General features: G+C 33.7%; 1 protein-coding gene across 1 annotated transcript in view; it reads left to right on the plus strand.

The window, feature by feature from the left end:
* Brdt (bromodomain testis associated) overlaps positions 1 to 17,379 on the plus strand; it is a 48,573-nt gene extending 31,194 nt beyond the window's left edge. The window contains exons 14-17 of the mRNA XM_046462487.1: positions 8,393 to 8,493; positions 13,098 to 13,303; positions 13,808 to 13,988; positions 17,311 to 17,379. Coding sequence (XP_046318443.1) covers positions 8,393 to 8,493; positions 13,098 to 13,303; positions 13,808 to 13,988; positions 17,311 to 17,379 — 557 coding nt within the window. The remainder of the gene's footprint in view (positions 1 to 8,392; positions 8,494 to 13,097; positions 13,304 to 13,807; positions 13,989 to 17,310) is intronic.
* Positions 17,380 to 18,510: the final 1,131 nt, after the last annotated feature.

An 18,510-nucleotide genomic window follows, 5' to 3' on the forward strand; every position in this document is an offset into this window, starting at 1 on the left:
TAACATCATCAAAATGGCGATATTACCAAAAGTTCTCTATAGGTTCAATGCAATGCCAATCAAAATCCCAATGGCATTTCTTGTAGAAATAGATAAAGCAATCATGAAATTCATATGGAAAAATAAAAGACCCAGAATAGCAACAGCAATTCTAAGCAGGAAGTCTGAATCAGGAGGTATAGCGATACCAGATTTCAAACTGTACTACAGAGCAATAGTAACAAAAACAGCATGGTACTAGTACCAAAACAGGCAGGTGGACCAATGGTACAGAATAGAGGACACAGAAACCAATCCACAAAATTACAACTATCTTATATTCGATAAAGGGGCTAAAAGCATGCAATGGAGGAAGGATAGCATCTTCCACAAATGGTGCTGGGAAAACTGGAAATCCATATGCAACAAAATGAAACTGAATCCCTTTCTCTCACCATGCACAAAAGTTAACTCAAAATGGATCAAGGAGCTTGATATCAAATCAGAGACTCTGCATCTGATACAAGAAAAAGTTGGCTACGATCTATGTACTGTGGGGTCGGGCTCCAAATTCCTCAATAGGACACCCATAGCACAAAAGTTAATAACTAGAATCAACAAATGGGACTTACTCAAACTAAAAAGTTTTTTCTCAGCAAAAGAAACAATAAGAGAGGTAAATAGAGAGCCTACATCCTGGGAACAAATCTTTACTCCTCACACTTCAGATAGAGCCCTAATATCCAGAGTATACAAAGAACTCAAAAAATTAAGCAATAAGAAAACAAATAACCCAATCAACAAATGGGCCAAGGACCTGAACAGACACTTCACAGAGGAGGACATACAATCAATCAACAAGTACATGAAAAAATGCTCACCATCTCTAGCAGTCAGAGAAATGCAAATCAAAACCACCCTAAGATACCATCTCACTCCAGTAAGATTGGCAGCCATTATGAAGTCAAACAACAACAAGTGCTGGCGAGGATGTGGGGAAAAGGGTACACTTGTACACTGCTGGTGGGACTGCAAATTGGTAAGGCCAATTTGGAAAGCAGTATGGAGATACCTGGGAAAGCTGGGAATGGATCCACCATTTGACCCAGCTATCGCCCTCCTCGGACTATTCCCTGAGGATCTTGAAAGAGCGTACTATAGGGATACTGCCACATCAATGATCATAGCGGCACAATTCACAATAGCTAGACTGTGGAACCAACCTAGATGTCCTTCAATAGATGAATGGATTAAAAAATGTGGCATTTATACACAATGGAGTATTACTCAGCACTAAAAAATGACAAAATCATGGAATTTGCAGGGAAATGGATGGCATTAGAGCAGATTATGCTAAGTGAAGCTAGCCAATCCCTAAAAAACAAATGCCAAATGTCTTCTTTGATATAAGGAGAGCAACTAAAAACAGAGCAGGGAGGAAGAGCATGAGAAAAAGATTAACATTAAACAGGGACGAGAGGTGGGAGGGAAAGGGAGAGAGAAGGGAAATTGCATGGAAATGGAAGGAGACCCTCATTGTTACACAAAATTACATATAAGAGGATGTGAGGGGAAAGGGAAACAAAAATCAAGGGAGAGAAATGAATTACAGTAGATGGGGTAGAGAGAGAAGATGGGAGGGGAGGGGAGGGGAGGGGGATAGTAGAGCATAGAAAAGATAGCAGAATACAACAGTCACTAATATGGCAATATGTAAAAACGTGGATGTGTAATCGATGTGATTCTGCAATCTGTATACAGGGTAAAAATGGGAGTTCACAACCCACTTGAATCAAATGTATGAAATATGAATATCAAGAGCTTTGTAATATTTTGAACAACCAATAAAAAAAGTTAAAATTAAAAAAATATAGTTTAATTTGTAAATGTTTAGTTTTTATTGTATGAGAACTGTAAGCATAAAGAATATATACCTATTTTTATGTTTGTTCAAATATAAGAAATATTAAAATAAAAATATATTGTTTTAAAAAAAGAAATTATCTACTTTATAGCCATAGATAATTATTACATTTGAAAGAAAGAAAAGTTACTATATAGCTTATACTCAATTTACTTTCACATGAATACTATATATTGACAGATAGGTGATATAAAAAAGTCTTATCACTGCCCAAACACATTCTACCAAGTTCCAAGTTCTTAGCAGACTTGGGAAATGCTGCTATAACAACTGTGCATATGTAACAAAGGTAGACTGCAATGAGGAAAAGATATTTAGAGATTATGTGTGTAGAGAAATGAGGCTGGATACACATACACACACACACACACCACACGCACACATTCACACATATATATTTTATATGTGTATATTATTTTATATATTTACTTTACAGTTAAGGAAACTTGGGCTAGAAAAACTTACCTAGTAGTGGTTCCTGTTTACTGAAAACATCTCCCAAAATTGGCTAAATTTTTGTATTGTTAGATTGATTTGATTTTATAGATACCTTAACTGTCTCAACTTGGTTGTGGTGGGGAGCGAGGGCTTGATGTGTGGCACAAAGCTTACTTCTCTTGTTATCACTGAGCCCAGCTTAGAATGCCTAAACCATGAGACACTAATGTATTTAGACCCAGATTGGGCAGGTGTGAATTTTCCTTGTCCACATCTCCTGTTTCCTGGTTTCCACTTGGCCTTGCAAGGGCAGAAGTAGCTTTCAAGCAGAAAAACTTTCTAAGCTGTTTTTACTACAACACAGATTTAGGAAGAAGAGAGGTTTTGATTCTCTTTTGTTGCTTCCAGTATAAAACTCCCTACTATTTTGAGTATTCTACTTTGTCTTAATATATCTCATCATTGTGGGAAAGGGAAAGGAGATCAAGAGAAAAAAATACCAGAGGCTAGAGGGTATAGTTTAGTGGTAAAGCACATTCTTCGCATTCTTGAAGTCCTAGGAATTTGGGGTCAATTCCCATCAACCAAGAGAGAAATATCTAATGCAGCAATAAAGGGCCTCCTAGGAAGAGGAATGAACAAATCTCCAAAGTAGGAAATATTTATATTTATAGTCATCTGTCTCTGGAAATAGATTTTAAGATACTCAGAGAAAAGTATGAAAATATGATAGTTCTCAGTCATAATTGAATAGGAGCATAACAAAATTAAGATTTTAGAGATTGGCAATGTGTTCAATGGTAGAGCATTTGCCTACCATGTGTGAGAACCTGGGTTTGATCCCCGGCACTACAAAACTACAACAGCAAAGATTTTATTAGGCTAAGATTGATGCTTAAGAAACAGAAAATTCTATATATACAGCTATAGAGCTATAAAGGGTTGTGACATTAACTGTTACTTAGAAAATTCAGTTAACCTCTCAAGGCTTTAATTTCCTTTTATTTATAATAATAATAAAAGTGACTTCATAGAGTCTTAAGGATTCACATATAAAGTTCAAGGTATAAGTGGTTTTCTTCAAGTAAGTACTCAATATATGTTAGCTATGCTATTATTCTTATCCCAAGGACAATTGTACCCCTTAGGGCACAATTCTTGAGGTTATGGATTGAATGTTAGTGTACCCCAAAATCCATTTGTTAAAATCCAATTCCTAATGTAATGATATTTGGCATTGTGCCCTTTGAGAGGAAACTAGGTCTTGAGGGTCCTCTTGAATGGGCTTAGTGCCCTATCAAAAGAGCAGAGAGTTAATTTACCCTCTTCTATGTGAAGACCCAGCAAGAGGGCCCTTCATAACGCAGGAACTCCAACCTGCTGGTACCCTGATCTCATTCCAGAACAATGAGAAATAAATACTTGTTGTTGAAGCCAATAAATGAATAAACAATAGGTAGAGTCAGTTTGGGAGGGGAGATGTTACAGAATATCTAACTGGAAATTTAAAAAACAGAAATGGGTTTCTGGAACTAACAGGGTTTAACAGGAAATATGATTTAGGAATTTTCAATATGCAGAACTACTCAAAACCACAAAAATGAATGGAAATACCCAGGAAAATGTGCAGATTAGAAAGAAAAAAGGCCAAGGACAAAATTCTAGGAAATAAAACATCAATAAAAGTAGAAGAAATTAGTAAATTAAAAAAAAAAAAGAGGTAATCTAGGACAACTTCTCAAGAGGCTGAGGCAGGAGGATCACTTGAGCCCAGAAGTTTGAGGCCATCCTGAGCAATATAACAAGACTGTGTCTCAAAAAATAGAAAAAGAAGAAGAAAGATTTGTAGAAGGAAGTCATCATCAAGAATATTGTATATTACAGAATATTCAAGCAGGATTAAGGAATGAAGACAGGATTAAAATCGGCAATGTGAGAAGTTTTGCTTTGGCAAAAGCTTTTTGAGTAGCCAATGTAATTGGACCAGAAACCAGACTGCTGTAAGTTGAAAAGTAATAGAATCTGGGTGTAGTGAATATTAATCAGTCGTTGAAGAAGCTTGTTGGTGACAAGGATGGGAAGATAGCTGGTGCTTTTAACAGGGAGACTTTTTTTTTTTTTTTTTTTTGAGCAGTAGAAGGTTTTTTTGGGGGGGCTTGGTGGGGTTTTTGTTTTGTTTTTTCTTTGTTTTATTTGTATATGGACACAATACCTTTATTTTGTTTATTTATTTTTATGTGGCACTGAGGATCAAACCCAGTGCCTCGCACTTACTAGGCAAGTGCTCTACCACTGAGCCACAACCAGTCCTCCTTTTTTTTAGGTTTTTAATTTTAAAGATTTGAATATTTGAGGTCTGATTAGGAAAAAAAATCAAAGTAGGAAAATGTTGCTGTTTTCACTAGAGTATGTAATTATAGAAGAGTGATAATGATAACCTTGTCTTTGAAAAGGAATAAGGATAATGAAAAATAATGGTAATAATGCAAACAAGATGTTCTTTTATTTCTATCTTAAGAAAACATCCATCTGTGAAAAGACAGACTTCATAACTAAGTCTTCAGTAAGGATCAGTCTCTTGGTTTTTTTAAAGTCTCAGTGTTTATCACTCCATCCATCAACTAGGATCAGTCCTTTTTATCACCTCTATATGTTTATTTGATACCTTGGAAAACAATGCTGGGTAGGGGAGTTTGGATGATGCTAGAGTTGACTATTTGTCAACTGTAGGTGGCGCTATGACCAAGGGAAATGTCAGATATATAAACTGAAGTGTAAAATAGAGAAATTTACTTTTCTGGAGTTTAATCTCAATTGAAATCAGTTTTTTGTTTAAACCTCATCTTAAATTATAAAAGTAATCAATTTTATTCTGAAGTTTACTTATTGGCAAATGGTTTGACAAAGTTAGTGTTCTTCAACCTCTTCAACCTCCCCCCCCCCCATTTTTATTTCTATCATGAAATGAAAGATGTCTCATTTTTTTTCTAAATTTTTGGTCACAAAAGATTACTAATCTTACTATCCTTATAATTTAATCTTTCCTCATCTCATGAAAATCTCCATTGACTTGTATTGTTTTTTAATACAAATATTTATATTGTCATATCAACATGAATTCTCACAGCAAATTAAAAGGTAAATTAATGAGTTTGCCAACTTGTAGAATTGAATAACATGCATATAAAGTAAAAATAACATGCACTAAAAGAAGCAAAGTTAAATTTGAGGAGATGAGAGAAAGGCAGGTGCATATTTTACAGAATTAATATTTGAGTTGGGCATTGGAAGAAAAAATAAGACTTTAAGACTAACAGACATTGCAAATGGAGGAAACAATGTATGTGAAAGTATTTGGGCAACTAATAATTCAATGTGATTAAAGCTTTGGTTGGATAAACAGGGATGTGGGGAAATAAATTTGGAAAGGTAGGTCAGGTGAAGATTGTCAAAAACTTGGACTCTGGATACTTTGGGCATAATGATAAGGGTGTAGTCAATGGAGTTTTTGTTTTGTTTTGTTTTGTTTTGTTTGAGCAAAGGACCTGCAATATTATATAGTATAGTTGAAGGAATAGATCATAGAGACCAGAGAAGGAGGAGACCAGTTGGACTGTTAAAGCAGGCAAAAAATTAAGTGTCAATGATGGAAAGAAGGTAAAGACAGAAATTTGAAAGAAATTGTGATGAGGAGTTCTGCAAATTAGGGACATATGTAGGTTTATTTAACAAAGGGAGGGATAAAGCTTTGGTGGATCCAAAGGGTACTGGCTAGATACTGGTCCAGCTAAAGAGCTCTAGAATGAGATGAAGAACGGGTTTCTGAATAAAGGTGAGTTTTATAGTGTTTTAAGGTTTCAGAGGAGCATTCACACAAAATATTTCCCAGAGAGTTATATGCATGACACGCTTTCTAGGCTTCTTTGACTCTATTTTCTGGATCATTCCATCTCCCTGAATATTCCTTACTGGTATTCCTGATTACCCAGATGAGTTATATCCTAAATGTTAAGCTTCTTATGTTTTTATTCTACTCCAGAGATTCCAAAGCACAGGCTTACTGAGCTAGCATTCCCCTAAGCTCTCATAGGAATGGTGTGAAGCAGCCTTCCCCATTACCCAGGTGTGCCATGCCTTTATCATTTTCTACATATTTTGACATGGAAAAGGTTGGGAAGAGATGCACTGTATATTCTTTCATGTAATCTTGGTGCCTTTGACTTCCATTCTTATTTTTATGTCTCAAACATACCTATCATGTTTATACAACTCCAGTTGAGTATCATTACTTAAATATCATATAGGCATTTCAAACACATCCTGTAAAAATTGAAATCTCCTTTTATAGTCCCCAGATTTTGGTATTCCTCCCTTTTTATCATAGTACTGGGGATTGAGCCCAGGGCCACGGTACCATTAAGCTATGCCCTCAGCACTACTTATCTATTTTCTTTTGTTTTGAGCCAGGGTCTCTCTAAGTTGCCAAGGCTGGCCTAGAACTTATGATCCTCCCACCTCAGCCTCCCAATTCCCTGCAATTATGGGTATGCACTATTGTGCCCAGTGATATTTTCATTTTAATTTGTGATAATGGCACTATTACCACTTGCCAACTTAAGAGTCAGAAAATCAAGAAACATTTTTAGAATTTACTTCACCTGCCATACATACTCTTTCTACTTTTTAAAAAATATCTCACCCCTGGCAGAGAAGGTATATAGTTTTGTGCCTGTAGCTTTTCTTCCTATTTTCCCATTTCTTGTTGAACTGAGAAAACATCAGTGTATTAAAGAAGAAGAGAGGAGAAGAAGGAGGAAGAGGAGGAAGAAGAAAACATCACTATAGTGGGCTGTATAGAGATATACAAATTTAAAAATTTTTTTTCATTCATACATCCTTCAACAAGTGTTTTGTTCTTCCTATGCTCACTCCTATCCCTTGATGTTTCTTGCTCCTTTCAAACCTTAGCTTCATTTATAGCCAGAGAAGAGGTCAGATACTCTTTGGTAACAGAAACCTAGGTGTAAATTCCTACAATGTGTAAATATATATAAATGGCTAGGATTTTGTGAGCTGGAATCAGTTAACAAAGACAGCCACTCAGTTTTGATTTGTCCCCTCTGTACTTTTACCACTATTTGGAACCTATAGAAAAGGGCTAGAGAGAATTGAAACAGAAGCAGTCAAGTAAGTTTCATGTATCAGGATGCTCTTGATTGCAAATGACAGAAAAATCAGCTCAAACTGCCTTTGTTGCCATGCATAGCCAGCAAGATAGCCATGATTTGATTAGGGTTCAGACTCTTATTTCTATAGTTTATCTTCGCCCATAATAATAAATGAAATATTTGTATGAAAGCTTAAGAATTAATGGGATTATGCTTGAATTGTGATTAACATTAATCCCCAGCACACACAAACATGCACATGAGTGTGTGTGCGCACACACACACGAAGAAAGAGAATTAACAAGATTTCATAGTTTGTTCTCTTCACCTCAAAGTCAATTTTTTTCATTTCTTACACCATCATCTCACTAGCCATTATTGCCAGATATGTCTGGTATCTTAGTTCCTCTGTTCTCTGTGTTATGGTTGTTCTCAAATGGTCCACCCCAGCATCCTTCCCTGAGATCCCTATATTGGTCTGTTCTTAAATGAGTTACTGATTGGGAGATGGAATTGTTGTGATTGGTTTGACCTAGTCAAGATGCACCTGTAGAGCTGAAGTCAGTCTACAAACTGGGAAAGCTGTATAGCAAAGAACAGGCAAATAGATTTTGTTGGTTCAGCCAAAATGCCACTATACTTTATGATGACCAGAATAAAACTAGACAATAACAAAAAGAAAACAAAGGAGGTCACTTTCAAGTGAAAAATGTTTATTTTTTTCAGTACAAGTCCCTGATGAAAAATATTCCAAAGTTAAGATGCGTCCAAAAATTAAACATTTTGTTTTCATAGTGTCTGACCTGAAAGGAGAAAGAAAAGCAAATTCTGGATAAATACTAGAAAATACTTTGATTGTACCATTCTAAATATGTGTTTTCAGGTGATTCCAAGCAACTCTTGAATGGCCCAACTATGATACATCCATCTGGTCATAATGATACAATGGTGTTAGAATCTGAATGTCAAGTTCCTGTGCAAAAGGTAAAAAGTAATATTATTTTTTTCTCATAAATCTTAAAGAGATTCAAAATTGAATAAGAATTGGAATAAGAGATTTTAAGCCCTAGTTTGAATGAGATTGAAACTTTAGATGTAATTTTTGCATATATAAGTTTTAAAAACTAGATGTGAGCAACAACTGTTCCCCCATCCACTATCATCAGTCCTTTTTCTTTTTATATATTTTCTTTATATACACACACACACACGCACACACATACACACACATAGAGTGTGTGTATTTATATGTGGTGCTGAGAATCAAACCCAGTGCCTCACACATGATAGGCAAGTGCTCTTCCACTGAGCTAGAACCCCAGCCACTATCATCACTCTTTATGCTTAGGTTTAATTTCAAATTCTATGACGTTTTTTGTATTTGCTGCACACACATTTATGTATATATATGTGTATACACTAGGGACTGAACCCTGGGCCTTGCTTGTTTGGGAACACTTATGAAATATAGCATTACTAGATTTGAGCATACTGATTTGGTCCTTGTGCTTGAATCATTGATTTCTTACATAATGCTCTACTAGTAAATATTATCATTAAAGACTATGTTTAATGTAGGTATTTTGTTACTAATAAGGATGAAATAGAACCATTAAACATTACCTTTTTTGACAACCAACATTAATTTTGTTTTGTTGTTGTTTCCCTTAACAGTGTCATCCAACATCCTTAGTTCAGAAAGGATAATGCTACAGAGTTTCTTAAATGTTTGTTTTCCTAAACACAATAATCTTTGTATTTCTAATTTAATAAAACTTTGTAATTTTGACTGGTCCAAAATAAAGTTTGAAAAGAAGAAGGAGATTTCCAAAAGGGCAAGAGCAAAAATAAGCAGTAGAACATAAAGTTATGTTACACCATTGAAGTTTGTACTATCAGTGAAAGTGACATGTATATTCTTTTTTTGTTCCCAATGCTTAGCATATAGTAGGAACTAAAATATTTGGTTGAAAGATTTAGAAGAAATGTGATTGTGTAGCTTGTTCTCTACATACACACGCACGCGCGCGCACACACACAAATGGTCAAACAATTTCAATATTGACATCATGTCCCAACCCCACTCCCTGCTTGTTCCCTCATCATAAGCAATATTAACATTAATTGAAGAGAGAGGCTATAGAATTTTGGTACTCCCAGAAATCTCTGGAATTAATCTTCATGCATAAACTGCAGTCCAGATATGGTTCAAGCCCAAGTAAGTGCTGAAATGAAAATGAATGATTTCAACAAACTCTTAACATCTCATCTTTCTTTTATTCAGAATCATTAGCTTTGTCCTTCTTCTCTTATTTACTTCTGCCTTAAGTGATAGAATCTCTTCTTGCCAAACTTTTCCATATCTATTCTTTATTTTTGTTCAGTCAATAGATTTATTGTAGAGCTTCTTGCTGTGTCTATAACCTCTATCCATTATTCTTTTTTGTCATATTTTCCCACTACCTGTTTGCATCTTAAATTGCAGTTTCTCAACTATAGAATGTTGATATGTTAGACTGGGTAAATCTTTGTTAAGGGTAAACCTGTATGTTGTGGGATGTTTAATAGGAACCCAAACCAATGTCCACTAATGTTGTGTTACTCTTTCACTCACTTCAATGTGACAACCAAAAATGTTTATAGACATTAACAAATGTTTGCTTTGGTGGGAAGGAGGTGACAAACTCACTCCCAGCTGAGATCCAGTGTTGGAATTTTTACATGGCATCTAGCCATGCCCCCATTCCTATAATTCACACTCTTCAGAGGAACCATTGACTTAATTTTTTGAATTGGTTCATTTTACCATATGTAAAAAATAGAATATACTCTGGCATAATTATAAAAGCACAGAATATGATTTGCTCTATTCAGTCCCCAATATTTCCCCTTCCCCTCCCTTTCTCCCAACCCCTGTTCCCTTTCCTCTAGTCTGTAGATCTTTCTGCTATTTACTTATAGTTTTTTTTAATTAGTGTCTTGTGGATATACGTGAGGGCGAGATTCACTGTGGTATATTCATATATGTACATAGGAAAGTCAGGTCAGATTCATTCCACTGACTTTCCCTGTCCCACCCATCCTCCCTCCTTTAATTCCCCTTTGTTTACTCCTCTGATCTTATTCTTTTTTTATTCCCCACCCATTATCCCCTTGTTTTGGATTAGCTTCCACATGTCAGAGAAAACATTTGACTTTTGACTTTTTTGTGGACTGGCTTATTTCTCTTAGCAAAATAGTCTCCAGTTCCATTCATGTTACCAGCAAATGTCATAAAGTCATTCTTTAAGCTGAGTAATACTCCATTGTGTATATATATCACATTTTCTTTATCCATTCTGTTAAGGGGCACCTGGGTTGGGAACCAGTGACTTCTAAAATAGCTTTGTCCCTCCCAGTGCCTTGATAGGATGTGAAACCCCAGGGTCTTCTACTACTACTTTGTGATTAAATATCTACCATCATGACTTCAGTTTATGGTATCTATGCAGATGATTCAAAATATACTTTTAAATCTGACCTCTTATAAGTTATAATCATTTTTGACAATTCTCAATTTCCTACAGTGAAGGAGTTGCTAAATTCTTTGGGATTTACCTCTAAGGATAATTCATTTTCCCTTTTCATTACCAAAACCAAACCTTATTGCTTTAATATTTTTTCTTTACCATTGTTGGATAAACTCTTATAAAGGCCAACCAGACTTGTAATGTATAATATGGTTATTTTAACATTATTAATTGGTCCTGGTATGTCTCACTTGTGATTCTCTGTGTTCTAATCCATTAAGCCTCAGCATTCTTATTTTAGTTCTCTTGATCATGTTTTTCATCTGCATAAATGCTTTAGTGATTTGCAACGTCTGCCTTTAAAGATTAAACAGATCTATGTTGTGATCCCAATTTATCTTATCAATCTTAATAAAATGTGCTTTATAATTAATTTAAACTGAATTACTCATTATCTCTAGACACACCTACTAATATCTTTGATTGTGTTCTTTGTTCCATAAGGAATGCTTTCCATCCTCATGTCTGCCTATCAGAATTCTTTTCTTTTATTCACAATACCTGAAAAACTTTCCTATGTTTCAATCCCACATATAAGCTTTCTTATTTTAGAGTCTGTTAAAATTTTATCACAATAAAATAACAATTTCAGTAATTTTAGGGCACCGAGGCAGAGACCAGGGTTTCATTCTCTTTGTTCCCTATTAAATATACTATCAGGTATTACCTGTCCTGTTTCAAATCCCTGTTGGAAAGTGAGATTCTTCAGCTGAGTAAATATTAGTCACATGATCCCTGGAACTGGTATTTAACCAATTCCATTGGTAAGGACAAAAATAGATTGTCCTGTTGAATAGCAAAAACTTCAAAAGCATAATTGAATGACCATTGATGAAAGTCCCTATATATGTGGTAATATTTGAAGAGAGATGTTCTAATTACTTTGGGACACAAATTTATCAGTCATAAATATTCTTTTGCCTTGTATGGAAAATTAGTATAATGTTATACTAATATTTCATGAAAATGTATCAAAAGAGCAATCAATCATAATTATTAAGGAGATAATCATAAAGTCATCAGGATATTGCATAATCCTTTCTCTTTACCATTGTTATACAGATTAACTCTTAGAAAGGCCAGCTAGACTTGAAATGTCCAGTATGGTAGCCTCTAGTCCCAGGTGGCTACTAAGTCCTTGAAAAGTGTCTGTAGCAACTGAGGAACTAAGTTTTACTATTTATTTTTTACTTAATTTGAATTTAAAACTAATACAATTCAGTTATTGAAAAACATAAATACGTTTGGAGCAACTCAGCTATATGTAACTACTTTAAGTTATGAATTTACTTACAGCCTAATTGTTGCTAATCACTTTTGTATTTGAAATATGGTATGAGCATAAATAACAATTCTGAGGACTTAGTATGAAAAAAGAAATATCTTAAGTCTTTTATATTGATTACATATTGAAATAGTAATACTTTGAGTATATTTGTTAAGTAAAATATAACAATTAACATTTAAGTTTAAAAGACTTTAAATGTGTCTACTAAAAATTTTAAATTACATATATATCTATTGGGCAGCATTGATCTCAACCATGGCATATGTTAAGAATGGTAACTACATCCATTAATTTTTGTCGTCTTACTCTAAAAGGAAAGACATGTCAGAGAGTTTTCAACGAATCCCATGCCTTTCCAACCTTATGGCATAATCTTACTTCAACTCTTGTTAATCACTTGTGTGTGTGTTTTTATTTCCCTATAGGATCATAAGTATCTTGATTACAGTGAGAAGTGTACTTATTTTTATGCTTCTTGCAAGTTATTATGTAGTTAATACATATGTCTCACGTTAAGTTGAAATAGTTGGGGACTATGCTATTTGGTCTTCAATGAATTAAGTTTATATAATTTGTTATCCTGTTTTCATTTTCCTTCTGACTTTAGTGGCCCTTTTAGTAAAGGTGCATAAAGGCCTTTGGAATCTTAATTTCATCTAATACTGTATCAAAAGATATTGTCTTCCAAAATTTGGTTGGCATCTACAGACTGAATCAAATATTTATTTTAGGATATAAAGATTAAGAATGCTGATTCTTGGAAAAGTTTAGGCAAACCGGTGAAAACACCAGGTGTACTGAAATCCTCAGATGAGCTCTTCAATCAATTTAGAAAAGCAGCAATAGAAAAAGAAGTAAAAGCTCGAACACAAGAACTAATACGGAAACACCTGGAACAAAATACAAAGGAACCAAAAGTATCTCAAGAAAATCAGAGGTCTGTAATTTACTTGGTTAAAGGAGCCTTTGGGAGGTATAGAAATGTATTTTAAAATATTTGTCAAGTGACTATGGCTCATCTATTTAGTAAAATACGGAATAAATTGTAATGGCAAAAATACATTTTTATTAATATTTTTTCTAAGTGATAGTATCTGTTTTGAAGAAGACAGAAATAATCAAGTCATTAAGCTGGTAAAGATACAGATATTACCAAGTTATAACAACATTATTTTCCAGAAATGTCCTAAAGTTTTTCCGTCCTATAAGAGATAGTGGTTATCTTGGTCACAGTTTTCTAAAAGCTTTTGTTATTATTGTTGTTAATATATATTACCCTATGTAAAATTTGACACATCGAAAATAAACTAAAAGCAATGTCATAAAAAAGGAAAACAGGTATCTAGTGCATTATTTTATATTTATTATTTAGTAATGTGTATTCATATTAAAAATTTTTAAGGAACTTGAAAACTACTTTGAATTTTACTATTTCTTTAAGGGACCTCGGAAATGGATTGACTCTAGAATCTTTTTCAAATAAAATGCAAAACAAATGCAATGGAGAAGAGCAGAAAGAACATCAGCAGTCATTGGATGCTCAAGATAAATGCAAGCTGTGGCTTCTCAAAGACCGTAATTTAGCAAGGGAGAAAGAGCAAGAACGAAGGAGGAGAGAAGCAGTAAGTGAATTTTAGTTTGCTAAACCTAACAAAGATTTAATAGAGCTTTGTCTTTTATATATTCAAAGATGCATTCAGGGTGGTTTTTTTGTTTTTTAGTAACAGTGGAGTTACCTATATAGTGGGAATCAGGTTCTACATTCGGCTTAAAATAAAAATGTTATAGTCAAAAGAAGCAAGCATAATGTAGTGTTGCTCCTCATGCTACTAAAACCCTGTGGTTCAAATCCTGAGTTCTGTTATTTACTAGACTTTTGAACTCTGGCAGTTCATTTAATCTCTGTATGACCAGTTTGCTCCGTTATAAAAAGTAAATAATAATGCCTGTTATGAAGATGAAATGAAATGAAATAGCATGCATTAAGCACAAAATGGCACAAAAGTGATTGGCCATATATTATTACTCTTGAAAAATCTGCAAATCACTTATGAGTTGTAGCCAAAAGATATGCTATTTGTTTCAGATCAGTGTTTCTTTAATTAACTGCTAGATTAAGAACCTTTCATTTAGGAGTTCTAATGTACATATTTTAAAAACTAAAATTAAGTCATTTTAACCATGAGTTTATTTTAGAAGTATTTATAATTTAGCTTTCAAATATTTGGGAATTTTCTGACTAATGATTTCTGTTAGTAGTTTCTAATGTAAATCAAGAACATATAGTGTCTGAACTTGAATTCTTTGTTTAGGCAAATATTTCGTGGTCTACTTTGGTAGATACTCTGTGTACAATTGAGAAAAATGGGTATTCTGCTGCTGTTGGGTAGAGTGTTGATCAGGTCAAGTTGGTTAATAGTATTATTCAAGCCTACTATATACTTGCTGGTTTCCTGCTGCTTGTTCTATCAATTATTGAGAAAAAAAGCATTGATATCCTCAATTACATACTTGTAGATTTATTTTCCTAATCCTCCTAATTATGTCCTTTTGTTTCACATATTTGGAATCTATTATCAGTTATCTAAACATTTAGGATTGTTATATTCTCACATCCTCTGTTATGTTCCTCTTTTCATAATGAAGTAATCTTTATTTCTGGTAATATTATTTACTCTGACATGTAATATAAGCACTTAACCTTTCTATGACTAGTGTTAGCATGGTAAAATTTTTTCTATCCTTGCCAGGCACAATGGTTCATACCTGTAATCCTAGTAGCTTGGGAGGCTGACGCAGGAGGATCACAAGTTCAAAGCCAGCCTCAGCAATTTAGTGAGGCCCTAAGTAACTCAGTGAGATCCTGTCTCTAAATAAAATACAAAAAAGGGCTGGGGATATGGCTCAGTGGTTAAGGGGCCCTGGGTTTAATCCCCAGTCCAAAAAAAAAAAAAAAAATCTTTCTATCCTTTCACTTTTAGCCAATGTATTGGTTTTGTTGTTGTTATTTTGTTTTCATTGTTTTGGGATGTTTTGTTTTTTGTTTTTATTTGGGGAGGCTTGGTACTGGGGATTGAACCCAGGGGTACTTTACCACTGTAGCTACGTCCCTAACCCTTTTTAGTCTTTATTTTGAGACAAGGTCTCACCAAGTTGCCCAGGCTTGCCTCAAAATTGCAATATTTCCACCTCAGCCTCCCAGGTAGCTGGGATTCTAGGCATGCACTAGTGCACCTGGCTCTTTTATTCTTGACAACCTAAATCCTTAATTTTTCAGCTAGTTGACTGATGCTTGTTGGGAAAAGTTTTTATATTTTGACATTTAAAATAACCCTCAAAAGCTAACCTCATTCCACTTTCTTGAACCAAGCTTTTGGTTTTTAAATTTGAATAGTTAAAGTGTGTGTCCCACGGAGAAAGGAATATACATCCTATGGTGTCAGCTATAGAACATAGTTAGTATTTAAGTTATGGAATCTAAGGTTAACTGGTATACAGAATAACTGTTTCTCTACCAATAAGTTGAGTATTCCTGATGTACAGATTTTAGTCAAGGTGGAATAGGACCTAAAATATATTTACAACTTTTAAATAAAAACAGGTTTCATTACATATTCTTCAAATTTTATAGTACATCTGTATTATAGTAGCATCACATGATAGTTAGACTGGGAGTACATATCTAACTCTCATTTTGCAGGCCTAAGCACCTTAAGGAATTATCTAGGCTAGATGTCCACTTCAGCATCTTAGGAGCTGGACATTAGTAAAGTTGCCTGGTTGAGGATTTAAGAAGTATATTTTTGTCTCTAAGAAAAATTATAAGAATTTTTTATAGTTTATTGAGTTAGACATACCCTTTATTACCCTTTTGATAGGTAATAATTCTTAATTTTTTTCTGCATCACCAGTATTCAAGTTCATATCCAGAAAGCCAACGAACTAGTTGCAAATTTCTGTTTTTACTTATTATTCTGATCTGTTGCTGTTCATTGGAGGGCAGTGGTGTTAAAATTTTAACATTTGATGTCTTATCAGATGGCAAGGCATATCTAACCTATATAACAAGAGCATTTAGAAAAAAAGCTTAGTTAACATTTGTTTCCTTGATTAGCTTTTTCTCTACTTCAGCTTATTTTAAAAATCGTTTTAGCATTTAATAATGCATTTTTATGATTGTTATACATGCAGTTTGATTTGCTCTTCACAAATATGTCTGTATAGAATAGATTCGGTCAAATAATTTGCCTTAGGTTGCACAGTAAGTGGCAGAATCAAGGAAAGCCCATAGCTTTAATTTCCTGTGTTGAAATTATCTCACACAGAGAAAATTGGTTCATTTAGAGAATAATTTTATGTGTCCAGCACTAGTTGGTTACAGAAATAAATAAAACAATGTTTTGTTTTTGTTTTTGTTTTTATTTTGTGGTGGCACTGGGGATTGAAGTCAAGTCCTCAAATTATGCTATACAAACTCTATAGCTATGCAAAAACTACATCCCCATTCTTTTGCTTTGTATTGTTTCAAACAATACAAAGCAAAAGAATGGGGATGTTAAGTTTACCAGGCTGACTTAGAACTTTGGACCTTCCTACCTCAGTTTCCCAAGTAACTGGGATCACAGGCATGCGCCACTGTGCCCTGCTCTCAGTTCACATTCAATATTGACTCTGTCAATATTGAGAGATTTATGTCTTACTTGGAGAAAGAAGTCAAACTAATTCTTCATGTCCATACAGGTTTAATTTTGTTTACCACATGAACAATATATTAAGGAAACCAAGTAGTATTTTTAAAGAAATAAAAATTATATACAAATTCATTATGTTAAATAAGTTGTTTGCATTTGTATGATCTGTTCCCAAATGTTGCATAATCATTTTTATATAACTATAATAAAGGCATTCATTTTAAAAGTAATTAAAATGTTCTCTTTTTTATAGATGGCGGGTACCATTGATATGACTCTTCAAAGCGACATTATGACAATGTTTGAAAACAACTTTGATTAAAATGCAGTTTTTAGATTAACCATCAACTTTAAATGGATAATATAAAAGATTAAAGTGCATATGGTAAAATGATTGCTTTCAGACACCTAAATATCAATCTTCTATTGTATTTTGATCGATCTAAAATGATTAAACAGTTTTCACTTACATTTAAATAGCTATATGTTCATTTTTTAATGTCATCATTTATAGGAAATTTTATTCTTTAGATCCCTAAAATTTAATAGATTACCAGATGTTGTTCTTTCTCCAAATAATTGTCGTCTATACATTATAGGCCCTATTCTAAGCAATGAAAATCCAAAAGAGATAATCCCTGATTGTTTTTTTTTTTTAATGAGGAATATGTAAAAATGTATCAAAAACATAGTTCCTGTTGAGATTTTTAATTTTAAATAAATACTTGCCTGCTTTTAAAAATATTTAGAGCTTCTATGCCAGGCATGGTGGTGCACGCCTGTAATCCCAACTGTTTGGGAGGCCGAGACTGGAGGATCGTGAGTTCAAGGCTAGTCTTGGCAACATAGCAAGACTGTCTCAAAAGTATTCAAAAGGTCTAGGAGTGTAGTTCACTGATAGAATGCCTTTGGGTTTTATCCCTAGTAGCCATCCCTCCAAAAAGAAATACTTAGAGCTTCTAATAAATAATACTTGAGTATCAGGTTTTATAAGGTTTTCTGCTGATTCTGTATTCAAAATTTATACTGAATTTAATTTAAATAAATATTACCTATGGCTTGAAAGATGTTGAATTTGGCCAAATATCAGTAAATATTATGTATGCGAGTTTCTGTAGGAATTTATCAGATATTTATTAATATGTATAAGTGATAGCAATGAATGTTTAATTTTACTTAACTATAGAAAGTATTACTTAACTATTCTGTAAAATATTTTTGTTTTGTCATTTTCAAGTTGTATAAATCATGTGTATTAGCTTCATGTATTTTAAATGTTTGGACTCTTGAAGTGTAACACAATTCGGGCACTATTTGATACCATCTAAAGTAAAAATTCGAAGTGTGTATGTATTTTATAAAGAATAAGAAAGTTTTCTTGACCTTATTTATTTTATAATATGACAAATCTTTAAAATATCTTTAGATCATCAATCACTTTAAAAACATGATT

Source organism: Marmota monax, unplaced genomic scaffold, assembly GCF_021218885.2.
Source record: "Marmota monax isolate L192 unplaced genomic scaffold, Marmota_monax_Labrador192_F-V1.1 WCK01_AAM20220418_F8-fsc00070, whole genome shotgun sequence".
Lineage (NCBI taxonomy): Eukaryota > Metazoa > Chordata > Mammalia > Rodentia > Sciuridae > Marmota > Marmota monax.